Raw genomic sequence first — 27,368 nt, 5'->3', positions numbered from 1 at the left:
CCCACTTTTATGCCATGAACCCCTATGCTTTATATATATATATATATATTATTGGCTCTGTCTCTGACTTACTTGTGGAATAGTTTTTGACGCAGTTTCGCAGTTATGCATGCTGGCACTGGTTCTGGTTAGGAGGAAAAGCGTTTTTCTTGACGTGCTTCTGGTTTATAAATAGATACGGATTTGCTTACGGCTTAACAGATTGAAGAAAAGGAAAAAATCGGAGATGCCAGCGTTTGGATAAATGCGCACAACTTTTTGTACAAGTGCAAATCCTTTGAGGTCTCACTTATTTTTGTCCTTTTTGTGTTTTTGTGACAATGGGATAAATATAGAATACATTGTTCGTTATTTATGACAAATGGTCTTAAAAGATGGCTCCTAAATTGTAATTCATTTTAAAAGTTGTATATCTCAACACCTGTCAATCGATGTACATTGCAAATCGTGCGTAATCTACCTTTCTTATTTCCTTTTTCGTTCGACTATAACACCCTCTAGGTGTGTTCCATTTCCACATTTGACGTTAAACCTGCAATTGCCTCTAGGCCAGGCCTTTGTTCACTCCATTTCCCACACTTAACCCCCGCCCAGTGCACTCCATCAAGCCATTTGCAGTGTATCGAGCAAGGAGACCCTTTCATTTTGTTTTAACACATTTATCAGTAATCAGAGCAAAAGCTTGGCCACAAAACAGATAGCATTAGCCCCTGGAGGTAAACTATATTTTCCATTTTTTTTTTCATATTGTTTTTTTTTTGCAACAGAAGCAATAACTGAGGCATTCAGTTTTGCCGCTTGGCTGCTCCACTGGCCACAATTTTATTTGTGACGAGTGCAGCCAGACAGACGCGGTTGCTCGGTCTTGGGACTCAGTCTTCTGAGTTTCTCAGTCGGCACGCCGTTTGTCAATTACCCTACAAACCTCCAAGCGGCAATGGCCATAACAACAATAGCAACTGCAGCAGCAGCAGAAACTCCGACGATAGCAACATCAACATAAGCATAAACATAAACCCAGGCACAACTCGGCTAACTCAGCTGATTGTCTTTCATAATCGTCGTAATGCGCTTGGTGGATGCGAATTTTTGTTACCCTTGCTGGAGAGTTTATGCATAATTCGGGGCAACAATGTTGTTTAAATACAAGTTTTTAAAATAGTTTGGCCTGAACGTTTAGCTCTAGTATGTAAAAGTGACTTTGCTTAAATTCGAAGTAAGTAACATTATCGTTTAGTGGTCAAAATACTTTGAGCTGCACATAAAAAAGTTAAAATCTAGAGGTGTGTAGTTCTTTTTTATATCTTACCCATTAGCTACAATTGTAATAAATTCTAAGCTGGTAAGTCATAAAATTATTTAAGGGTGTAAAGATCTTCGATCCTTTGATATAAATATATTTTTATGGTATGGTAAGACGCTGCTTGGAGGTGTGGCTGTTAAAATTGTTGGGTTTTGCTGACTCAACGCCGCCAGCCTCCTTTCTTCCCTTTTCGCTGATCCTCCTGCATCTCGGTTCTGCTGCAGCTGCTCCAAAGTTCAAGAGTTGCACTTTTTCTGACTCCATCGCTGCGTTGTTGTTGTTGCTGTTGTCATTTGCAGGTGTGCGAAGATTTGTTGTGTGTCTTTTTTTCTTACACCTCCCTTTTTTTTCCATCAGTGTAATTATTTTTTTTTGTACTTTGGCTGCTTCCGTTGAGCATTTTTTAGTACCATTCCGCTCGCACTTCCACGCTTGCCTGCCTGTCATAATTATGTGCACTTCACATCATCTGCATGCAAAGAATGGAAAATAAAGGCGAGATATATAAGTCAAAGCTGCAAAAGAATTATCTTTCGTTAAAAAAAAAACTCGATTATAACCTTATTTAAACAATTAAAACGGATCTCTCAATAAAATCAAAACACAACATTTATAAGATTATATGTTTACCAATTAATTACAACCAAGTACTACAAGTTTTGTTCTCTGTACTTCTACGGGTGTTCTCTTTTTTCCCATCTATTGTTGTCATAATCAGACAAAAACTTTTGTTGTGGTCAATTATTGTTGACGGTACGTCCTCTTCCGATGTCTGACTTGTTTTTTTTTTTTTTTCCGATTTTACTCCTTCTCTGCCCTTGTGGTCAGCTCCTGTAAATTGCCACTAAAAGTGTTGAAGTGAAGCACTCGGGTTTGTCATTAAGAGACATGGAGCATTTCCCTGTCTCCCTCGGCTGTTTTAGCTCATAATATTCATATTAAATTATGTATAATGTCTGCGGCTTTCACGACTCTCAAATTACATCAGAATGAAGAAGGGAACTTGAGGACAAAGAAAAGAACTTGAGCGAAACAGGAAGGAGAGGTTCAAAGGAAAAGGATATGGCAATTAGTGTAGAAATCGAAACATAGTGCAAAGAAAACAAAAAAAGTTCTTGTTTTTTTAACAAAATCAAAGGTTGAGAAAGATTTTAGTAAAATGGTTTTAATATGTATTAATATTCTGATTCTTGCATGGTCACACTAATACTTTTAAATGTTTGTTGGTCCCACTGACTATTTTCTGTTTATAGTTCTTTAATAAGGACTATAAAAAATGTACTGGTCTTCAAAACCGTTGGTGATTTTGATTAACACCCCAAGCTTCAATCTGGCTTCCATTTCAATTACCTTTTCCCAATTGAGCCTTGGATTCAGCCCTATTATTGACTAATAACATTCCGCCTACCAACATCACCAGCCATGTATCTTCTTGTTTTTCTGTTTCTCCATCTATATAATTTTCCCTTTGCCCAGGCAATCGCAATCATTAATTCTCCTTCTCACTGGACTCCCTGAAGCATTTCTCAACTGCACGGATTCTTCTGCAATTGACAAATCGCTTAATTAAAATGCACAAACGCCCCAATAAATATGCAAGTGAGGCAAAAATGCAAACTTGCATCACGAATTGAGGTAAAGGGAATAAAGGAGAAAGAAAAAAAAGAAGCTAAAATCAGAGAGCGATCATCGCTCAAGTTATACGCTTGATCAATGCTTAATAATTGTCTATAATTTTAGTTAATTTATTGCAAATGCTTTCAGCAACATGCTGTGCGTGTTGCGGCAACATGTTGCCAATAGCCATTATAAGCATGGGTGTGTGTGGCCCGTGTGTGTGTGTGTGTAATCGAAACTGAAGCGAATCATTGATTTCCTGCGCATTTCATGAGCTTCGACTAAAAGCGAAGACAGACGAAGGAGAAACGAAGACTTCGACGACGCATCGATTTCACACACCTCCCCATCTCTCTCCTACCATCTCCCATTCTCTGTCCCTCTATCACAAACTCACTTGATTTATCCTGCGTGCAGTTTTGATGCCCTGTAATCGTAGAATATGTAGGAATATCTGATAATTCGACATGTTTGTAATGATTAGTTCCATTGAAGAAGTACTCTGAGTTGTTAAATAAAGATCGCTAAATATATAAACTAAAATAAGTAGATAGAAAAACATCGTGAGTTTGTAAATTTTGCGCAGACAGCAAAAGAAAGACAGCAAGGCCACACTAACCATGCGATGCTAACATGGTCTCACTGTTTTTTCACATGGTCACATTTTTTATTTTGTAAGGCTTTTATGATCACAATGACCGTTTTGCATGCATCAGCTGTAAACATGTACTAATCAAAGCAATATATTTTAGCATCAGGTATTATAAAGTTGTTAAACTATTCTCGCATCAACGTTCTTACTTGTTTTTAGTCCATTTGCTGAACTGGTTCTCAGCTTCTGCCTTACCCCTTGGCGGCCCCCGTTTCGTGCTGCATCGTTCGACAATGTTTAGTCTGGTTTTTGTTTCACATTTCCCCCGTTGCCGTCGCTCTTGTTGGCTACTTCTTGGAGTCACATGTGAGTTTCGCTCTCCCTGTCCTTCCCTCTACATGGAAGTAGAAACTAAAAATTCATTGAACTTTCGCATGAAAATGCTCTCAAGGTTATCAACTTTAGGCCTGTCCAAGTCCAACTGTTGCCAGTCCGATTCCGATCCGTTTACGACAAAAAAAAAAGAGTTGAAAATATAAAAAAAATAAACTCCAACGAGTTCTCTATGGTTCGCAGTTGACTTTAGTCGGGGTTTATTCAACTCGCGACAGAGTCGGAGTCGGGAATCGAGAGTCTGTGGCCATGCCCCTGTTCCACCTGTGGACTCTGTCCACCGCCCCCTGGCCTTGACTTGTCCACGGACACGCCCCCTTTCGAGCATGTGGTCATGCGTTTTTATTGTTCTTTAATTTGTTGGGTATATGTATTTTTAATGGCTCTGACTTGGCTCCTTCGTGGGTTAAGGTGTGATAATATTTGAAGGGGTTGGTCAGTTGTTCAGGTGTTTAGTAAGTTGCCATAAACTTTGAAGTTCTAAAAAGTTATTGTTTCACTTAATTAAATTGGTTGTTAAAATATTTATTTATTTAACTAGTTACGTTTCATGCTTGATAGTGTTATTTTATTTCATTAGTTTTCCAAATTTAATTTCGTTTTAACTAAACAGGAATTTAACAAATCTTTTATTTTGCTTAGCATGAATATTATTTTGACCCAATCTAAAAGTTTTGTTCATGAAAATTCTTTTACAACTTTACAACATGGTTGTTCCACTTGTAACTCTTTTGTTGTTTTAAATATATTTAATTCATTATTTGATTCTCGTTTTATTTGATTTATTTGTAAATTTTTTTTTAGTTTGAGTGCGAAATCTTTTTACGGTTGTACACATTTAAATTACATTACTCATACGCCCTGTTGCGTCGCCCCCAAAGGCAACACATTGATATCGCCGTGTCAGCCCCCCTTTCATTTTCACCCCTCATTTCTCGCTTATCTGGGGCCGCATGTGTTTTATTTGCTGTGGCCAAAGCAATTTATGTTTTATTCTCTTTTTCGGGGTGAGTTTTTTTCACATTCGACCGAATTTTTATTTGATTTAAGGCCACCATTAAATTGTATTTTTCTTATTTTTATTACAAGAATTTATCAAAATATTCGCTACGTTTATAACTCAGCGATTTAGATAAAAAATCGGGTAGCCATGGAAATTTTTCAATTGAAAAGAAAACTATTAAACATGCGCGCTGTGGTAGACAACAAAATGATTTTGAAGTAAGTGAAATTACACAATTATTGTACAACATGTGAGTAGCCCAAAAAAAAAAAAAAAATACAAAAAAGGAGAAAAACCGACTGTTCAACAACCTAATTACATGGCTAACAATAACAACTGAAGGAGGCAGACAAACGTCTCAGTCGGCTGCTCGTCTTAGTGCCCCCTTTGCCGCTTTGCCCCTTTGCATTTCCCTATTTTCCACTCATTTCCCCCCTCCTTTCTTTTCCTGTCTATGTTTCTGTGTAACTATTGCGTGTCAGTTGTGTTGACTGACGACTGCTCAACTCTTTTCTGCATTTACTCTTCTTGCCCCCGAAGTTTTCCACTGATATTTCCCTCACCGCCCTTTTGTGGCTGCATTTTCTTGCATCGATTTTAAATGCCAAACACGTTTGCGGTTTGGCCACGAAAAAGAAAATAAAGAAACGAATGGGAAAAAACTGACAATTCGAAATAAAGAAAAACCTTAAGCAGGTGATTTCCTGTTCTATGTAAATGCAAGGCAAAAAACTTTGAGATGGGAATAAAGCTATTTGCTGGGGAATAAAGTCTTTGTACTTCCGAGCACGTTTGGGCACAATTCTTTTGGAAAAACAATGGAAACTTAAGTCATTTTTGTATTCCTTTGGTATACAAATTATTGACCTAAAGTCTCGAGTTAAATGACTTTATTTAAACAAGAAATCTATGATACTCAGTTGCATTGAAAAATGATTTAAATCTTATTTTATTCAATAAGTAAATGCTTTATTTCAACTATCTTATAGCCTTTGAGATTTCTATAGATTTGTTTACTCTGTGTGCACATTTCTTTAAATGAAATCCTTCATTTACTTTTCATCTGCAAAGGTTTCATTGCCTTTGCAACTATCTCGAGGAAGTTGCTTCAGCCCCTGGCTACAATTATGTTTCCTTATCGTCTAATTGTTGTTTGTAGTCCTCCCAACCCTTTGGCATACATCCGTTTCCTTTAATTTCCCTTTTTGAGCGGCTAGAAGTTTGTCAAGAGAGTATTTTTTGTGTCATTTGCGTCTGCAATAGTTAGAGCAGGAAATGTAATAAACATTTTCATTATCATTTAAAGTGAAGGAGAAGATGGAGGGCAGGTGTTAGGTGCGCAGAATACCAGTTTTCCAGCTTTTCCAACTTCTCAACTATTTATTTATTTATTTTTGATATGACCAGCTCAGAGCGGAAACAATCAAGATATGTTTTATTTGAAATTCTCTTATTTGTAGATAAATCAACAATGTTCAATTAGTTATTTCAATTGATTAATGTATTTTATGTGACTTTGTTCCTTCCTTTAAGTTTTTATTTATTTTATTTACAATACAATATTTTTTTGGCTCGAGCTTACACAGTTAATTAAATGTTAAATCATTTACCGTGATAATTTCTTAAATAAATATAAACAATGATTGGTTAAAGTGAAAATTTCAACCCATGAAAAACGTGTTAAATCACAAGCAGATAATAATCTCTGGCTGGTGTTATGGCTTAAAGCCTGGGAAATTTTCACATGAACTAATCAAAACTTATCAACGGTCAACAACAGCAATAAATTTGATTGCGGGCTGTTGATGTTTGTTCGGGGTCAATCTACCTTTCGATTTGTTTGTTGTTATGCCTGCGATGAAATCCAATCAAATTGAGTAAAATTGAAGCTTAATTAGTTGGGCATTCAGCATGCAAATTGCAATCAATTTGATTATTGTCCATTGATCTCCAAACATCTAATTTGCAATTAATCAACTTAATTCCTCAGATATGTGAAAAGCAATGCGCTTGTACGAAACGAAAATGAAGCACTTCTCTTCTATCGATTTCTTAATTCACTTAATTCATTTTTATTGTCACCATTGTAGCTGAAAAGTTGATTTGGTAAATGCACTTTATTTGTTAGCTGCCACTTGATTGCTTTCCGCGACTTATTTAATGATTTTTGCCATATTAACATGTGTGTGGGAGTGGATAACTTAATTTTACACTCTACTGGACTGGGAAAAATTGTCACCGTGTTGTGACAACTTTGATAGACTTCAAAATTAAACTAAAACATATTGGAATATTAAACAAACCTTAAAATTTTTCTATTTTTGGAGCTTGTAAAACACCTACAAATTATTTCTAAAGTTTACGGCTCACATAGTTTTCAACATTTAATCGACTCCTTTTTGAAGAACTGGTTTCACTTATACACCACAACGTAAAAGACAAAAAAAAAAAAAGAAATTGAAATATAGTTGCATAAATTATGAACCAACCTGCACTTGTCTGTCGCAGTCTTTAAGATAGTCTCAAAAGTCTCTCGACTCTTGGCTCGAATCGAGTATGGGAATTATTTATGACACTTGCAAAATGATTTGCTGCCAAATAAAATGTTGAAAATGTTGTCGGCTTTACTTAACTCAACTTTGGTATACGTCCATAAAAGATATATATTTATTGATTAATTTTCCCCTTCTTTATTTTCTTTGCAGGTAAGCTAAAATACGTGTTATCTGTCGCTCTTTTCCTTCCTCCGTCTGGGCGGTGTTGGTAAGTTTATTTTTGGGCTCAACAGGAAAATTTCAATTGAAAAGTTTCGGTGGAACGAGTTTTCACGTGGGAGGAGTCCAGTCAGTCCATATAAATTTATTCGTGTGAGAATAAAAACAGCTGGGGGTAATTATTGATCGGTGTGGAAAGTTTTTAAACCCTTTTAGGCAACCAAATTACCTTGTTTTGTTAAATGGTCTTCGATAATTCAATGTTATTAAATATTTTGTACTTTGTAAATCTAGAAATGGTTTTACAATAGAATCCTAAAAAAAATTAAGTAATAATAGTAGAAAAATAAAAAATAAAGGCTAGGAACCCAAGAACACATTTTGTGTCATGGCTGGGTACGAGAATATGATGGGCAGATGACGACAACAAAGGAAGAAAAAGAATGTAACAAACACGAAAAAAGTAATAAGTGACAAAAGCAGCCCTGGGAAATGCAGAAGACAAAAAGCCACGTGAAGAGACGTAAAAAAAAGAACTCTGTCAACGTCGACGTTGTAATTTAGCGCGTTTTTTGTCATTTCTGCTGCAGATGCCTTTGTCAAGGTTGCTATCTCACAATTTTTGATTTTGTTTCCCACTGCAACTGCTTATTTTTTCTGTTTTATTGGGGGTTGGTACAACACGCCCCTAACCTACTAAAAATAAATATGAAAAACTTGTTGTTTGTCTTTTATGCTTCTTGGTATTCCTTATTAAATTAGCATTTTTTCTTTAGTTTTATTTAATTTTTCTTTCTTAAGAAACTTTTTAAAACTCAATTTCTATGCAGTTAAAAAAAAAAGAAAACCTAACAAACAGAAATCCTACTGTAAAATTTTAGACCCCTTAAAAAAACTATTTTCATTTTTATGACCATTGACGGAATTCTTTGTTTTATTATTGCTTTGATTTTCCACAGATTTATGACTTTGAATGAGTTCTCGAATTTATTTATCCAAATTCCCTTACTCTACACAAATTGACACCCCGCCTCCTGAAAAGCCATTAGCAGCACTTTTCTAGATTTTTCCCCCATTTTTTAGAGATAAGACCAAATGATAGAGAACAAAAACAAAGTTCATTGCTCTGAAACTTCTTCATCCACACTAGACACAAAATAATCAAAATGAAATTAGTCACTCGACATTCGTTGGACAAATAAACGTATTGCTGTATGTCAGTCAATTGTTTGTGTGCCCTAGATACCGATTGGGAAGTGAATTAAACAAACGTAACTTTGTGCTGGTGATAAGATAGGGAAAATAAAAAGCTGGGAATAAATAAAACTACTAAAAAGAAATGTGAGTCGATTTGTTATTTTATATGCTGATCACAATAATCACTAAAGATTATAATGAGGATAAGGTTGAATGTCTGGGATAATTGCCTCAGGAATTGGCAGTGATTAAACTTTATTGAATTTCAAGGAATTGCCCAAGAGTCTAAAATATTTTCATTTGATAACATTGTATAATGAGAAAGAATAAGCGTTTCTAATTGGGATTTTTTAATCATTTGTGCTTCAAATTTGTATGCAGAGCAGTTTGGTCTAGAAATCATATTACCAAATATAACCATTTAAAGATTTGTTTTGTAAAATAAACATTTATATTGTACTCCATTTATTTCTATGTATGCTTCCGGTCTATTAATCTTTTTTTATTCCCATAATCTATTATTGTCGTCGACATCCCTATATATACTATTATTCGTTTGAATTATTTGTTCTTTTTGAATCTGTGCACAAGTTTGCTTTTCATGTTATACTACCATTCTTGAGCTCTTAATCTGTTTTTCTTGCAACATAATTAGTAAAGACCTTGCTATCGCCAAGTTTCCTCTTCAAATTGTTGTTGCCACATAATGAATCTACTTTCAGCGTCACATTTTCCATTCATTTCGCCAGTGCCATTTCATTGCCTTTCCTTTCATTTCAAGCCGTTTCCCACCCCCAAAGATAATACTTTCCACCTGCCAGCCCCTCACATGTCATTGACTTTCCCATAGGACTGTGTGTGTTTTTAGGGTCATAAATTGTGACTGTCTTAAGTAGGCATAATGCCTAAAAACATATATATTTCTAATAACATGGCAAGTTCTGCTCTCCATGACCTAACGATTTTTATATTAGCTTATTTTTATGGTCTGAATTTGATGGGAGTTTTATGCTTTTCTATAAAGGACATGAAAAACAAGAGGATCAGAGTTCACGCCCACATACCATTTTTTTTTTTGGTTTTTATTTGTATTTAATTTTATCATATCTTTAAATAAAGAAGGCGGCCAACAACGTTTTCAATTTACACTTGACACAATTCTCTTGTCGAAACGGTTTTTAATAGTTTAAAAATAAAATTCGCTGTATTCTGCCAATAACACGAGCGAGGGAGAGAGACAGGGCTTTATTCGGGCGAAAGGGGGGGAAGCGGAGGGACCGGGAGTGTGAGGCGTGCGAAGTGTGCATAAAATTAAAATTAGGCACGAACGTTGTCTCATTCCCACTCGTGTTCCCTCTCCCTCCCGCATTAGCGACCACATGGCGTCAGCTTGGCAGGGGAGCACATACCAAAGCCCCCATTCCCATTCAGCGCCCCTTTTTGACATCGAGTGTGAGCGAGAAGCCACTTGGGCAAGGTCATTAAACCACACAAAAGCAGCGCGCTGCCTTTTGAATCGTCATCATCAGCTGTTTGAGGTTTTTTTTTCTGCTTTTGTGCTTCGTTGACTTTTTGTATTTGCATTTTGTGTTTTGCTTTACATTTCCGCCTGTCAATGCATTTCCAAATACGCACCTGGATTTTTAACTTTATACCTGTGAACGTAAGCTGGGCCCAAATGAAAAACAACAACAATTCGAGGGATTTGCGGATTTGTGCTATTTTTTATGCTAATGTACACTAGCCTCAAGTAATGTTATATGTAAAAAGCATTTTTTGAATTTTGTGCCAAATTTAGCTACTCTATTTAGATAATTTTTTGAACCATCGATTTACAGTGATTTTTTTTTAACTGATTGAACAATTTTTATAAAAAGATTATATTTTAAAAATTTTTTTAGTTAAATTTAATTTAACATTATTAAAACAGTTTCAAAAACATTCTAAATTAAAAACATTCTAAATTAGCTCCAATTTAACAGATAATTCAAGAGAGAATTTGTCGCTTGTATCAGAACTTCTTGGAAGCACTGTGTCCCAGTGTGCGTAATTAACACGCCCACTAGCTCCCATGGCTGCCCTCCTTTTTTTCGCTTTGGCCTCAATGCTGATTTGCATTTGGCTTTGCTGCCGCTTTTTCATTGTTTTTTTTTTATACGCCCTCTTTAATTTATGCATTTTTAAACATGTTTTGTGTCTGCCGCTCGACTCTTCCTCTTTTTTTCGCAGATTTTGTTGTGACATTATTTTCCAGTTTTTTGGTGTGGGAAAATATTCAACTGCCACTATGACTATTTTTTTATAGAGATTAATGCAACAACAACATTTTGGTAAAATTGATGGCACTTAAAGGGTTAGAGATAAGAAAGCAAGTTTATTTTACATTCTCTGTTATTGATTTACGGATAAGTTATTATTAAGGCATCGATGAGCTCATGGACGACGAAACTGAGTTTCGAATAGGACAGCTGGATTTAATTGCAATTTATGTGAGAAACTTAAATGGAAAACTGGCAAATCTAATGGTGCCTCTATGTATATTTATAATTTGAAATTTAAATATTTCACTGGAGAATATTTATGTTTAAATTTTGACTTTTATATAATAAGCTGAAATCGCCAGGTTCAAAAGGTTAAAAGGAATGCGGTAATATTGTGTATGCTGCAAATTGAGCTGACTCAGAGCCATATAACGCCCAAAACGCGTGATTTATCAAGCCATGTTACTTTTTTGTTTGTGTAGAAATAGGAAACATTTGTCGAACAAATGTTTGCTTAAACCATATGCTAATACGGATTTTTTCTTCACCAAGAAACCCACACACACTATTAAAGATGTTTTAATTAAATATTTAAATCGCTTCGAAATGCAGTTGCCTGCTTGCAGCCTAAACCGATTACCAAATTTTGTGTTGTGTTGCCAAACAACAACCACAAAAGGCAACAATTTGGTTGTTAAAATGCCTAATTTTTTTTTATAGTAAAACCCAAAAGAAAAGTTACACAAAAATTGCCACATCAATGGTCGAGCCAAAGTGCAATATTGCAGTTTAAAGCTGCAAGGCAAAAACAATTTATTTTAAACCGAATAAATATAAAATAACAAATATAAATTACCATTAAAAATTCATTCAAATTTTATGCCAAATGAATGACAATGCCAAAGAGAAAACGAAATAAATACGCATTAAGCCCAACAAAGGTATCCCAAAGTATTAAAGTCAGCAAATAATTAAAATAATTCTGGCAGGGAAAGTGCAGCAAGATGACCATATGAGAATTATTAAAAGACTATTAAAAGCTATCGGCAAGGCATTGTCTTTTCAAAACAAACCAACATTTTTTTGCATAGTAACCAAATTAAGAAAAATTAAATAAAACCTTTGTGTTTTGTTTAAGTTTTTTAATAAATGCTCAAATATTTGTGATGCCTTTGCAAATAAGAAAATGCCTCTAGGTTAAATGCTGCCTAACACAACGAAATTCACTTGGAATATAAATATTTTCTGCAGAAAAAATTACATCAAAACAATGCCCCTGGCATGGACCAAAATAAGAAATACCTAAAAAAGTATGAAAATGAATGCGTGTATTGCTGCGCCCGAAGGGCTGTATTGTTTAAATTTTTTCAGTATGAATTTTAAATATGAACATTTTTTAAACGCTTCTTGCAGCATTGATATCGTTTTAAAATGTATATTTTATGTAATGTTTAATATTTGAATTTCTCAATATAATAGGCATGACCGTATTCATATTTAAATTGATTAAAGCGTATTATACATATTTTTCTGTGTAGCTTAAAAAGTTGTTAATTAAATTGTGTATTTAATTGCGTATTTTTTTTCTAGATGACCTAATTTACTTTTTTCTTGTATCAACTGTTTTAGTTATTTTGAGACATGTTGCCAAAAAAAAAAGCATGACTCAGTCTCGCTTGAAGTTTAAGTATACCATATATATAATCCGCTTAAAGTGTGTTTCAAGACGTTTTACCACAATTTTAAGTTGGCTTCCTTTTCGTCTTTCGCTCAATCATTAAGCAGCTGTTGCTCATCAGATGTTGTAGTTGCTGCTGCTGTTGCATTCAATCATCAATCAAAATTTTGCGCTGTGCGTGCCAGGAAGAGGGGACAAAAAGGCAGGAGAAAAATGCCGTAACTGAAGGCTTTAATGATGCCAAAATGAGCAGCAAAAATGTGGCCAGGCTCGTTGTTTTGCGTCTCCCTTGCTCGTTGGGGATGAAATGCACTGCAGGAGCCGCAAACTGCAGCAGTTAAATTGCATTGCCACAGGCAAATGAGGAAATGCTCCTGCTGCTCCGCAGCCAGCCCATCCTCCCGCTTTCCCCCCACGTTTCCCCTGTGGCTGCTCTTTGACTAATCCATCAACAAATGAGGCTGCCGGCTATGTAGCACGCATATATAGCGACTGGCATGGCCTGGCCTGGCCGGCAGAAATTGCAATAAAAACGTTCTCCGGCCTGACCCAAACCATTTGGTCAGTTACCCTTCAGAGCCAAGCCCACCAAACTTCACCTCCTCTTATTGCACACTTTTTGCTGGATTTTCAAGTGCCTTCGCTCGCATCTTGGCCCCAACAAACAGCAGGAGCGAAATGTTTTTTATTTATACAACGTAAGTACCATATACAGATGCAGTCGAAATTATAGATTTACAAAAAAATATGTAAAACATAATATAGATTTTTTTTTTAAATAATTTTACTTAACTTTTGACTTAGTTTTGCCAGCGTATTGTTTTTATCAATTAAGTTATTTTTGTGCCTAAAATAAATGTATATAAGCAAACAAATGTGTGTGGTAACTGTGTAAGACATCTTGAATTTTCAATGCTATTATGTTAACCGCAACTGTATATCATTTTTTTTTGACCAGGACTTTGTTGGCTAGATGCTTGGCTCAAAAGTGGCTGCTGATGGCCCCCATTCGCTATCTTTCCGCCAGCCACGCCCCCCATCGCCCTTCTCAACGCTGCGCATTGATGTGCAAAGTTTTTATGACGCATTCGTGATTTTCCCTTTTTCCTTTGCTTTTTTCAGTGCTTTTTATCTCAACATATTTTTCCGTTCAATTTTTATTTAATTCCGACTTTTTGTCCTTGACTCAAGAGCTGGGATAACTAAGAATTCTGAAGTGAAATGCAATTTTTTGAATTCACAGAAAAGCCTTTAAAAATAATACAGAATAAATGGATTTACTCCAAATAATTAAACACAAAAAAAAATATAACAGTAATTTAAATTGATGAATGCAGCAACGTTTAAAATTATTTATAATACTGAGATATCAAAGATGTTATACATTTTTAATTGATAAATTATTAATAACTGAATATTTTTTTTTTTTTTTTTTACATTTTATAATACAATAAGGAATAATAATTTGTAGATTCAATGAATTTTGTTATAAGCTAACTTTGTTAAGTTATTATAACAAATTATAAAACATAATAAAAGCTAGAAGAAAAAAAGTTATTAACTGGAGATGCGGGGCATCGATCCCCGTACCTCTCACATGCTAAGCGAGCGCTCTACCATCTGAGCTACATCCCCATATAACGGCACACGTGCCAGACCGAATGCCAAGCAAACGAAAACTATTGCGTGGGCAAAAGAAATATAAATAGTTGTTGTTGCGGCGATCGGTCCGATTGCTTTTGATTTAATTTTCGTAGTTTTGTTGGTGGGGCTTATCTATAAATAAGTATGAAATGCTCAGTCAGCTGATAAAGTACTGACAAAAGCATTTTGAACTTGACACTTTTAAGCGTTTTTTACTCTCCCCCTTTTTTTATCTTCAACGCTTTTTAAGCGCTCTTAATCTCAATCTTTAAAGAACCCTCAGTTGCTTCTTATCTCAATGTGATGCCGCTCTACAAACTCGAATTGATTAGTTATGCTTAAGTCTCTTCTTACATTTATGATTAGCTAATTAATTACCAAACAAAAAAATGAAAAGGAAATTTATTGCGTCATTTGGAAAGTGCTCAATTACAGGCTAATTAGGTAGCAGCCAAGCGCCGGAAAATGAAAAGAGATGGTGAAATGGCTTTGAAGATGAGTTGGGACCTATTATAATATTTGTTGAGCGAATTTGGGTCACAGCATGTTTAGTTTCAGTATCGCTGAACGTGTCGAACGTGTTTTGGTTACTGCCGTCTCTCTTTCTCCATATGATTTCATCTCTTTTTCATGTTATCTCCCTTTCTTTCTTTCTACTACTTTCTCTTTCCCACTGCCTGCAGCTGTGTTGTGAGTGAGTTAACTATTTGCAGCAGCTGTTGGACATTTACTTTCAATACTGGAATGAAACTTTTTAGTCTTTCGGCTTTATATGGGTCACTCTGACGTCATTATCGAGTGATAATCAAGAAGGCGTTGGGAAAGAAAAATAATAAAGAACAACAGCAGGCAGCTTGTTACAGTGTTCACTCAGTACAAAGAAAGATTTGTTTACGATACTGTTCTAAAAAATTTAACTCAAAGTCCTCAATCAGGGTGATTATGAATACTTTTGAGCTTCATTCCTCAAAACCATCGCATGGATCTTCAATAAATTTTTCTGGTTGTTTATTCTTAGGAATAAGGCCTGTAAATTAACGTCCCAAAGGCAAATTGGCTTTATGCGGTTATTGATGAAAACATTTGCTTGATTAAGGTAACAACAGATGTGACCGAATTAAATGAATTACAGGGGATCGAATTGGGAGATTTATCTTGTGAAGTATTATTTTTTGTGCCTTGAATGCCACATGCTACTCCCAGCACACACCGCATACACAAAAGTCATGATTAATCGCATTTACTAATCAATACAAATGTCACTCAAGCCATTTGACATTTAAGATTTGTGGTCTATCGCTCCTGTTCCCATTTTCCTGTGTTCCCCTTGTGGCTCATATTACACATACGCACAGTAGTCCCAACTGGCGCCCCACCAAATGTCTCGACATTTGCAACCCACAAGCCTTTGTCAATTACTGGGCGCGTAAATTTTCCGACTTTTGGACATGTCATGCAGGTGGTGGCGGTGGTGCAACACCAGTAAATGCAAAAGTAAATAGGAAATATTTCTCACATGTTTCACAGAATTCCAACTCTCTGAGTTCGCACGACTCCGCATTTTTCCTACTCTGTTTTCCGCCTATCAGCCATATATCAACTGGGAATGCTAATTGACATCGCGTGCCAGAATAAATGTCATCGGCAGCAATGGAGAAATGAGCGAAAAACTGTATATATTTTTAGGGTAACAAATATGTGTAATAAGGTCAGTTCCGGGGTTAATAGGGTGAGTGGAATGGTCAGAGAAACGGGTCAGTTTACAGGAAACGCGTTTCTACAAATGTAAAACAGTAAAGAAAATACTATAAAAACACCTAAAATTCAATACTACTTAAAGGTTTCTTAGTCGAAATAATTAGGTACATTTTTCAATAAGCGGTAAAAATTGTAATTAATATTATAATTAGAGTATAACTATAACAAAATTAAAAGAATGGATTTTAATTTTTTTACAGGAATATCCTAGATAATATAAATAAATTTAAGTGGAATTAACATTTAACAAATTAAAATTTCATTGTAACTTATATATATACAAAAAGGACATTCAATGTTTGCCGGCAATTTGAAAACAAACAACAAAATATAAAACAAAAATACAGAGTAAGAGAGGAATGTGGGTTGCCCTATGAATATTTAATAAGCAAACTTTTTTTGTTGGCTTAACTTATTTTAAATATCCTCATCCTCTTTTAGTTGATTTTTGCTTTACTTGCTCTTTTCGTAGCAGGGACATTATTATCTCTGGCGATTACCATTAAATGGTCATCATTTGTCCATCAGGACAACGCTCTGAGCGTGTTAAGTTTACAATAAAATCCAAAAACGGGCGTGCTTTGCTTCTAATGTAGTATATCACGGCATTGATTAATGGTTGAATTGATTTTGAGCAGCGAAGGAGTAAGAAGATTAAAGCCAAGCACGTTGAACAATATTTTTCGTTATAAATACTCACATTTGCACGCGTGTCTGTCATAAATATGAAAAGTGTTTAATAAATTATTGATAAAAGATACAAATAATAGAGAGAGAGAGAAGAGGGCTATGCTGTAACGGGTTACGTAAGACCTACCTCAATTTAAAGGATAAAGGATAAATCGTAACGTGGCTTATCAACAGCGAACAGCCTTTCAGCCCGAAGTCCTTATGGTTTTCTGTTAGGAAAATAGGCTTTATAGGCCATTGCTGATGTGTGCGCCTCACGATAAAGTGGCAACTTCATTCAAATCGTTGTGGCATTGTTTGTCCGTCGAGTATTGAAATTTATTAGAGCGTCGCCCATCAATGATAGGGTTGGATTAGGGTAAAGGATGCTGAGAGGAGAGTCCCAACAAAGGAATTTAGGACCTTGAGCTGTCGTTTGCCTGCTTGGGAAAATCATTAGATTATAACCAGCCTTCTTGGCCTCGATTTTTCCACCCCACACCAGCACTTTCCATGCCTTCAGCAATTTCATGCCATAGATTTTGTTACTCACTTGAACCTTTCTTCTTCCATTGTTATAACTTTCTCTGGCACGTACAAAATCCTATTTTATTTCGGTGCTTTTTTTCCAATTTGTCAAGGGTAAAAAGTGAAGGAAAGGAAAAAAAAAAAAGAACGCGCGAGAGGAGCTATTAACGTATTAGTACAACGTGGCGTATGGGCAACTTGTTGAGAGGAATAAAGTCATGAGAGAATCATGAGAGAAAGGATCAAAAAGAGTGGGGGGAGCAGGAGGCACAAAACAAGGACGTGGCACAAAAAACAGTGACAGCTTGTCATGCTTATGGCACACGCTCCACCTGAAACGCACACACACACGCACGCACCAACGTACCCACACAAGCTTATGACGCGCAAAAGTCGGCTACTTTTTGTATACTTTTTATAAAAGAAAGAAAAAATGGTAAAGGGAATATTGAATTTGAGCCGTGCTTTGATAGGGTATAAAATGTTGCTTTTAATGGGTATATGTGTTTTGTAAATGAAAATTTATAAATTTATAAATTGCATATTCGAACTTGGAGTTTTTAACGAGTTATATTCGAAATACTTTAAACAGTTTTTGAGTAAAACACTCACCAATTTTTAAAAATTTATAAATAAATATTTAAAATTATAAAGAGAAAGAATTGCTTTTGTTCATATTTTAAACATTTAAAAGCATTTTTTTAAACTACTTTTTAAATGACGCACACTAAAATACATAATTTTTTTGGGACCCGTTTTGCATAAATCAAGTGTTTCCATACTTGTAATTTTTTACGGCACGGCGACGTTTTGTCTGCCATCCTTGGAGTAACTACACAGTACACATTGCCAACTCCCCCAACCTGGCCAAGAGTTTTCCTTTGTTTTGCTTCGCTCACATGAGAAATGTGCTCGACAACAGAGACGACGACGTTCGCCATTTACATTTATAATATTTTTATGTCACCCACGGCAAGGCTCATTCACCACCCGCGAAAACCACCCACAGTTGCAACGGTATATATCATTAGTGAGTGTTGGCCACGCCCTTGGGCAGGGCTTAATTTTAACAAATTATTCACAGACGCCACAAGAATTTTTTCTATTATTCTTATACATATTTGTTTTTTTTTTTTTTTGGTTTGCATCTTTTATTTTTTTGTTCACCCTCTTTAATGAGTGGTCGGTTGTGAAAAGGAAATTCATACATTTTCCTGCCAAGCATAAAAAGAATAAACGGCATCACCTTGAACTTTTCTTTGGAAAATATTTTGCCCAACTTTCATGCGAGTTTCTGAAAGAAAAAAGAAAAAAAGGGTTGTCGCAGGGGTGAAAAACGCAAATGAATTGGCTTTAAAGCGCAGCCAGGTGTAAAACGGAAATAGCCTAAAATGATGGCATAAACAAAGAATCTCAACTTATTCCGGTACATTTTCTTTGATTGATGTTGAAAGGATAAAAGTCTAAAGAGGATTTGGATGAGTTATAAATTTATGTGGCTATTTGGTGGCTTTCCCTAATCAGATATTAAAAGGAGGGAGGTGCAAGGTGATAATATTTTTCATGGTTGTTATGTTTTAATGAAATTTATAGAAGGATCTGTTACATAAGCAAATGATAAGCTAAACACTTATTAATTATACGGAGAACCATCTCGTTAAGCTTTCAAAAAAATACCTTTTTTCCTAGTAATCCCTCACTCGGGCGGGCAGCAAAATGAACAATACGAATTCCCGAGGCAAACTATTTCCACTGTTTTGCTCTCTCCTCCTCGTTTGTCCTTTTTTTTTGTTGCTGGGCAATAATTAGACAATTAAGCGCATAATTAATTTAAAAGTAACCCGAAGACCCCCTCGGGCGGTCAGCCAACAGTGGAGCATAATCATGAGCCCAGTCGGGATAACCAAATGGTCGGAGGACGACTATCCTTTTTTGCCTTGGCCCCACGGGCAGGCCCAAACATGCAAGTGTTTGAAGAGCCAGGAAGCTGTGGGTTTTATGTAGAATCAGAGAAATGGTGATAGAGAAAGAGGAGTCGGTCTAAATTAAACATGCGAAGCACAACAAGAAATCGCTCGAGCATGCAAAATTACTGGGTGGTAAATCCATGAGAAATGCTGATGACGGTCTTAAGTATGAAGCGACAACAAAAGAAAAAGGGAATACATTAAGTCGAAATGATAACCGGACATTGGGATTACCCTAGAAATATTTTTGGTTGGCCAGATCTTAGCACAAAGGAATATTAATGCAATGAGAGTAGTTTTAAATCAAATTCTTAGAAGTTTGATAGCTTTTAGAATAGCCTTGTTATTTTCAATGACTCTAACGTTTTACAAAAGCAAAAAGATTGCTAATTTTTAAAACTTTTGTATCACTTCAACAAATTTCTTAAATTCTATCCCCAACAATCTTGCCTTGTCCTGCGATACCATATCCGCCCACTGTTACCCATTAGCAGCCTAATCAACCCAAATGTAGAGAAGTTGTGGGCGTGGCAGCTGGTGCTGCGGTGACGGGCCGCATCATTTGCCTCTGGGCTTTGTCCTTTGGCTATTTTTGGGGCATTTCAGGAGCAGAACAGAGCCACATCGCTTCATTGTTTGCGGACAAATTCGCACAAAAACGTAACGTAACGAAATGAAATGAAATGAAACGATTTTGCTTGGGTGCCCACGCGCGCTTTCAACATTTCGGTTGCTGATTCAAGGGCACATCATCGTCATCATCATCATCATTATTTTTATATCCACCCACCCGAGGGTGGCGACGAAAGTTTATACCCCTCATTTTGGCATGTGTCAAATGCACGAGCTACAAACTTGTTTCTTCTATCTGGCGCCGATTTGGTTCGCTTTTTGTTTGTCTCTGGCACATTGGTAATTTTCCATTACATAAAACACTCGATGCATATGTTGAGGCGCATTTGCGTCAGAAGCTGGAAAATGTGGCTGGAGAAAGTGTCATAATCAATCTGGCTGGAAAAGGGCCCCCACTCGATGCCCTCGCGGAAAAGCCAACATAAAATTTAAATTTCCAACAGATTTTTACATAATTGGTAGCGACAAGATCGACTTTACTTAGTGGCATTTCGCGACATTGCCATGACCTCTGAATAAATACTAGAAATCTCTTTAAGCCTTAAAGTTTAAGGCTTAACAAAAAATAATTTATGCAACATGGGACAAAACTAATATTGTAACTATTTCAACCAAAGGATATGGCAAGGTGGTGTCTCTTTGTCTAATGCCTAAAACGCTTAAAAAAAAATGAATTATTTATCTTTAAATAAAGAATCAAACCATTTTATATAATTAAGTATTTTTACAATTTTCATAACTTGACTAATTTTTTCTACGTTTTCTCTTCTCTTTTTAGGTAAGCAATTTAAAGGAATAATAAGAAAGAAGAACTTATTGAAGTTTAAAGCCGGATAAGTAATATTAGTATGCCCCCATCGATTGGGTCAACACTTTTCGCATGGTTCATTTCTCATGCTGTTAAAAATGAAGGCATAAATTTATGTCAAACATTTTCACTTTTCCCAAAACAATTACACAGAATATTATAAAATTATGACAGCGCCGGGCCAAAACCTCCGTCTAACATTCAGTATATATACGTAAATATTTCATTTAATGTCTTTGGCAATTTGGCACTTTGTTGTTGGGCTCTTGTCATTTTTCATTCCGAACCAAAAGTCGCAGCAGCAGCAGCATTTTCTTTGGCATTAAAGTGAAATATGGCCAAGAACTCAGAGGCAACAAGGAAAAGCGGCAATCGAGCTAACGACATTGACAATGACTCTATTGTTTTGCTTTTGCCTTGGAAACATTTTTAATGTGTCCCCATTTTTCATAGTATACTTAAGTGCGAGACTCCGAGAGTTTTTGTGTATCGAAGAAGAAATTATAGTGGACCGGATTCGAGTAAAGTATGCAATCAAAATGGATTTTAATTGATTTTAGCGTCGTTCGGCTGTAAAAGTCATTGACTGCACATACTAGCAGACTTTCCCTCCCTCGAAAAATTCTAAATTGCATAAATTTATTTCTCTCTTTCGCTCTCCGGCCGGAAAATTGCACGCCTACCACCTGCCTTTGCCTGCAGGCCATTTGTAAAATTGATTACGCGCATAAATTGAAGCAGACGACGACGACAACGACGAAATGAGGGAAAGGGCGTAAAAGAGACAGGAAGTGGGCGGAGAGGAAGACAGGAGATGGGGCGGAAAGACGGAGATTGGGTTTTCCCAGCTTTTCCATAGATATTTGCCAACAGCTAGTCTAGTTTCAAATTGAGTTTTTAAAGCTGTTCCATGTAGTATGTGAATACTCGCTGTTTTATTTATATAATCAAATTCAATTAAGCCTAATTGGTTTAGTTCGAGTGTGTGTGTATTTTACCCAACTCTCTCTCTCTCTCTCTCCGACTTTCCCCTTATTTTTCGCCCACTCCCTGGGGAATAAACCCCAAAGTTATTAGTCAATTAACAACAGCGAAAATGTTGCAATTAATGTTGCGCATTCACAGGGAGACAGAAATAGCAATACGAGCGAGTGAGCATTAGAATTCCCTGCTGGTATTGGCATACATTGCCATAATTATAACAGTGTGAAATGGTTGAATCATGCGAATTAGTTTCCGTGGGTGGCGTCATTGGAAAACTTGGCCTAAACATGACGCATCTATGTGGTACAGGCGACCAAAGGTGGCAAATAAATCATAATATGTTTTAAATATAAAGAAACGTTAGAATTTCTTTAATATATAAGTTTATATAACTTTAGTTAAATTTAATCACACATTGAGAATGTGATTAAATTTAAATAAATCTAGTTAACAATTTTCAATGTTGAAGTCTGAAAAACTACTATAAAACTCATAAGGAACTTGAAGCATTACTAATTTTCAAAATATATTTCTCAAAACAAACAATTCAAGGAACATGTTTGATGTGATTTTCCTTTTTAAAATGTTAATAGTTAATATGGTTATCAAGAACACCTTAAGAACAACAAAACACAATCAAAAGATAGTGACCCAAATTTACAAACTAGTAGCTGTAACGTTTGATTACGAGCAAACATTGTTTGTGAACCATATTTAATTAAAGAAGATTTCCAACATTTTCGTCACCTGTACAATGTACACCCGCATGACTTTGCACTTCTCTATTCTCTGCTGGTGGCTGACCAAAATAATGGACACTGCGAAATGCCAACATCAGCAAAAGCTCAACAATTGGATGGCTCAGCACATCACAGAGCAAACAAAGAGCAGGAAGAGAGGGACAGACAGACGCAGGGCAAGCGAGTGTGACAGAGACAATCAAAGCGATGTCAGGACGACAACAGAAATTAGTAATTTACACACAGGCCAAATTCGAAATGCGAAATACCACCCCCATCAGCTGGCACATGTGGCATATATATAATGGGACTATAATTATAGCAAAACTGCAATTAGTAATTGAGGACTTTAATAGCGTAATGTGAGCACACAAATCAGATAAAGTTAATTCGCGTTTTCAAGGTAAATCACAAACACGAATTAAAATGTGAGAAACATAGAAATAAATAGATCCGATTTTGAAAATATATCGATTTTTGAATGATGTGTCAGATTTAAAAAGAAAATATTAAAAACACTAATTTCCGCATTTCACAATGAAAGTTCCCTAAAAAAAAAGGTTTGAATCGAGTAAGCGTGACCAAGAAGAGTGAGACTCAGAATGTCGAGGGTTCAATGAACGGGTGATTCTAGAATGGGATGAAGAAAAAGGCAGTCAGACGACGACGACGACGACAGCGGCAGCAGGATGTTAAAGGCCCAAAGGCAACAAATGCTCACTTGGATGGATCAGCTTTTGAGGCGGAGACTAAGAGGAGTTCGAAGGGGGAGTGGCTGAGCGAAGAATGTTTGATGATGAGTGCACAAGGTGATGAGTTATTCAAAAAGCATGTGCAAAGTGTCAGAAGAAATCAAAAATGAAATTATGCAAGCAGATGAGGGCGACCGGGTGCTAAGATACTGGTGCTGCTTGCCCATGGCTCGCACAACGCCTCTCAAAAGGGTCCAAAACATCTTTTTTTTTTAATACAAACAGTATATGTAAGTATACAAGGAATGCCAAAAAAAAAATGGATAAGGAATGAAATAATAATGTAAAGTTAAGGCAGATGTGACCCGCAGGCGAGGTCCGAACCCAAAAAGTCATTGAAAAGTTATTTTTCGGCTTAAGCTGCTTAAAGCATCCGAAAGGAATGTGCAATGGATTTAGACATAGGCAGTCATCGAATGGGGAATACTCTTAAACTAATATAATACTGCTAATACAATGTTTTTATGTGTCCTTTAAATACAGCGTTTAAATATGTGGAAAAAGAAATAGCTGTTTTCTAAACCCATTAAAAATTGAAACTTCTTTCAAGACAAAAAGCATATCCTTAACAAATCCCGACGATAAAACTTAAATTCCTTTTTGGAAATAGGTTTCATACAGGATATATCCAACTGGCCAAGAGTCAATTGAAGGGATATTTGAATTTGTTTGCGGCATAACGAAAAAAAAACGAAAAGGGATAGATAGGAAAAATAAAATAAGGAAACGGCAAAACTTTGCGAACATCGAAATGGCAATTTGAAGTTTTCCACCCTTTGGTGCTTCCGGCTCCTCCGCTTTTTCCTCCAGAGTTTGACCCCCATTTTTCCCCACCCATAACCCTATTTTAATTCGATTCCGAGCACTTGAACACGAAATGCACACACACACACACACACCTGGAGTGGAGCAAGACAATTGAAGATGGTTTTTATTCTTCAGTTCGTTGGTTCCGATCAATCAGATTGAGGGAAACTATAACAAATTTTCAACTTGAGTGGAGACAAGGCGACCAGCACAAATTGAAGGACAGACCTCGGGTCAGAGATGATAAATTATTGATCTCAGTGCGTTTTGTTGTCTTGGGTAATTATCATTTAGTTCTGGCACTTTTTGTTTCGCTTCGAATATACATTGCCGTTGCCCTGCTTTAAGACTAATTTCCCAACTGGTTCTTCGTTTTCTTTATTCTCTTAGAGAAAGACACGCACATGATAAATGATTTCCCATTAACTGACATTGAAAGAAGGGAAAAAGAAACGAAACAATATCAGAAATTGCAGCAATGATGTAAAGGAAAAACCAGGGGGAATGGACATTTAGTTGGGCGGGGGGAGGGGGAGGGGAAGTTGAAGGGCTCAATCAAAGGCGAAGGTCAGAGGGGGACGGGCAAACCCACTCGCCTCCCTCGCACAACAGACATGCCTGCATATTGTCATCCATCATCATCATGCCCTCTCTTTCTCCCCGTCTCTTGCCATCTCTGTCTGCCCCCTTTTATCATTCCGCATCATTCGTATTATTTGTCCATGTATGTGGTCTTATCGGTTCGCTTTCTGTGGTTCCACTGTGCTGGCGGTAAACATTTTTGATTTTAACCCAATTCATCGCAAACAAAGTGAATTCTTGATTTTGAGATTCCTGTGCGCCGGCGACTTTGATAGATGACCAGAAAATATTAATGGGAGTGTCTTCTTCTCACAACGATGCGCTCTTTTTAAACTTTACTACGAAGAAAATTGTTTTCGGATGAGAGATCTAGACTTAAAGAAAAAAGATCAATATCAATATATTATGCCATACTTTCTTAAATAAGACACTCGCCAATCTGAGGCCCAAATTTATCTTGTCTCGTTTTCCTGCTGTTATTCCTTCAATTATAATGCTATTTTTATTCTTTCTGAGACATTTTGGAACGTTTTGCTACGTATTTGAGCTTAAATATCTTTTCATATATGTAAGTAATGCCATTACATCACTTTATTCCTTTATTCAGTTAATGTAATTTGTCTGCCTTTTTTCCGTTTGTTGTTTTGCATTTTAGCATAATCGTTTCGTTCCTCATTATCATTAACACTTCTGACATTGTGCCTAGACGATTTTTATTCATTTTCACAACTCAGACATGCAAATCGTTTTCTGCCTGCAAGAAAAGTGCCATAATGTATGCTACACTCAAATTGGATGCTGACTCATCCAATGAGAAACAAAACACACACACAGGCGCAGAAAGAAAAGGCAGAAAGAGAGCAATGGAGCAACGCGCACACAAACCAATTCAATCTGCAGCAATTTGCTATAATTTTGAACGCTTAAATGTCGTCGGCCGAACGAACAGGGCTTAAAGATTTACGGCCCTCTACTATTCACACAGCAAAAGCAGATTTCCATGCAGCCAAAGAAAGAAAGAGAAAAAAAAGAAGATATTTTGGTAACTTGAGAAGCAAAAGATGCTGCGCAGTTTTTGGCTATTGTAAGCAAAGACCACAACAAAAATATTTTTCACCACAGACATGGCAGTCGAAAAATGAGCACACAGAGAAAATATTATGTTGCAAAAAGTAATAAGTATCAAAATGTAAAGGTTTTTTTACATAAATATTTCGATGTTTGCCTGGATTCGGTTAAATTTGTTACGTCTTAGAATTGAAATTTCGTATAAGTTTTTATTGATCGACTTTTAATACAATAATATAAAAAACACATGTCACAATTGTAAGCTTACATTTATCGATAAGATTATTTGTGTTTATCATTTAAAATGGTATCTCATGACAAAATACATAGTTCAGTACTACATTTAATAATACTTTTTAGCTGTGTAATAGAGTTTCTTGGAAAGAGTCGTGCAGACAGACAGGACAGGGCAGGACGGTGACTAACACCGAGCCTCCGGCCAATGGCATCATAAAAGTTTTCCATAAGCCGGCCCGACGCCTCTGTGTCGTCGGTGTTCGAATCCCCATCCCCATCAACCTCATTTATTCTCCATAATTTTTCGCCCAAACCTCAACCCCATATGTCGGTTGTTTGACCTTTTTTTTCGCACATTTTCGTATTGCTAATTTGTGTCCATGTCTCTGTGGTTGTTTATCAATTGCTAGACAATACACATTTGCCTACTTTAGGCGTCATTTTGCAGGCTCGAATAGAAAAGTGATTTTTGCTGATGGCGGCTGAGGGGTTGACAAAACAAAAGAAAAATATCTCCTGGCATTGTCAAGGCGAAAAGTTGAACGAACTTTTAAACTCCATCGAATGTTTGTTTGTTTTCCCAGTCTGACTGATTTTGACTGTGCTTTGTCTGCCAGAGAGTATAAAATGACATTCATGCCAGGGGGAAAGAATTTCGCATCGAGGTCTGTTTATAATGCGACACTTGAGCGGTGAACAAGAACTTGAAGATTAACATGGGCCCGGTTAAATAACAGAAGAGTTTTCTCAAGAACATGCTAAAATTATAAATTATATTCTTTAAATTCAGGCAATTTATTAAAAAGTATTATGGTTGTTTAATGTTATTTAAGTAATATTCATATCATATTCATATATATTACAAAAAATCAGGACTCTTTTTAACAATGCACTGTCTTTAAAAAATATTATCATGTATATTATTATATTTATATTTATATTTATTTTTCAGGGCTGTCACAGATCCTCGGGATGGACGACGCGTGGCCTTGAAGAAGCTGCCAAATGTGTTCCAATCGTTGGTCTCATCGAAACGCGTTTTTCGCGAGCTGAAAATGCTCTGCTTCTTCAAGCACGAAAATGTAAGTGGAAAATTGCATCTTTTTTCGTTTTTGTTCTGAAGTGAACTATCTTTATCGGGCATTTTTCGTTTCACTGGCGACATAAAAATTTAATTAAAATATTTACATACACACCACTTTGATTATTGTCACTGCTGTGGGCCGTGCATATATACAGATACATATATATCCTTTAACTCTTTTGTACGTAAAATATCACGTATACGTCGTGACTGTCCGACTGCCTTTGGCTTATTCGCTCTTTTTGTTGCAGTGAATTTATTAACAATTATATTTTCCACTTTAGTCCCGGGCTCTTTTTCATAATATTTACAACTCAAACAGGACAGAGATTGCCGAAGGGGGAGTTTT

At 36.2% G+C, this 27,368-nt stretch overlaps 1 protein-coding gene and 1 non-coding gene across 5 annotated transcripts in view; one reads left to right on the top strand and one right to left on the bottom strand.

Annotated features, from left to right (window-relative positions):
- Nucleotides 1–27,368, top strand: part of LOC128257924 (serine/threonine-protein kinase NLK) — a 70,266-nt gene that overhangs the window by 30,402 nt on the left and 12,496 nt on the right. For all 4 annotated transcript variants that reach the window (XR_008267919.1, XR_008267918.1, XM_052989211.1 and 1 more), the window contains one exon: nucleotides 26,888–27,017. Coding sequence is in view for 2 of the 4 variants with exons in the window: in XM_052989211.1 (XP_052845171.1) it covers nucleotides 26,888–27,017 (130 nt within the window). In the remaining 2 variants the exon portion in view is untranslated. The remainder of the gene's footprint in view (nucleotides 1–26,887; nucleotides 27,018–27,368) is intronic.
- Trnaa-agc (transfer RNA alanine (anticodon AGC)) lies at nucleotides 14,321–14,393 on the bottom strand. The gene has a single exon. It is a non-coding gene; the product is annotated as a tRNA-Ala (tRNA).

Source organism: Drosophila gunungcola, assembly GCF_025200985.1.
Source record: "Drosophila gunungcola strain Sukarami chromosome 3L unlocalized genomic scaffold, Dgunungcola_SK_2 000002F, whole genome shotgun sequence".
NCBI classification, from domain to species: domain Eukaryota; kingdom Metazoa; phylum Arthropoda; class Insecta; order Diptera; family Drosophilidae; genus Drosophila; species Drosophila gunungcola.
Note: the sequence above shows the minus strand (reverse complement) of the source record. Positions and strands in the feature narration are given on the sequence as shown.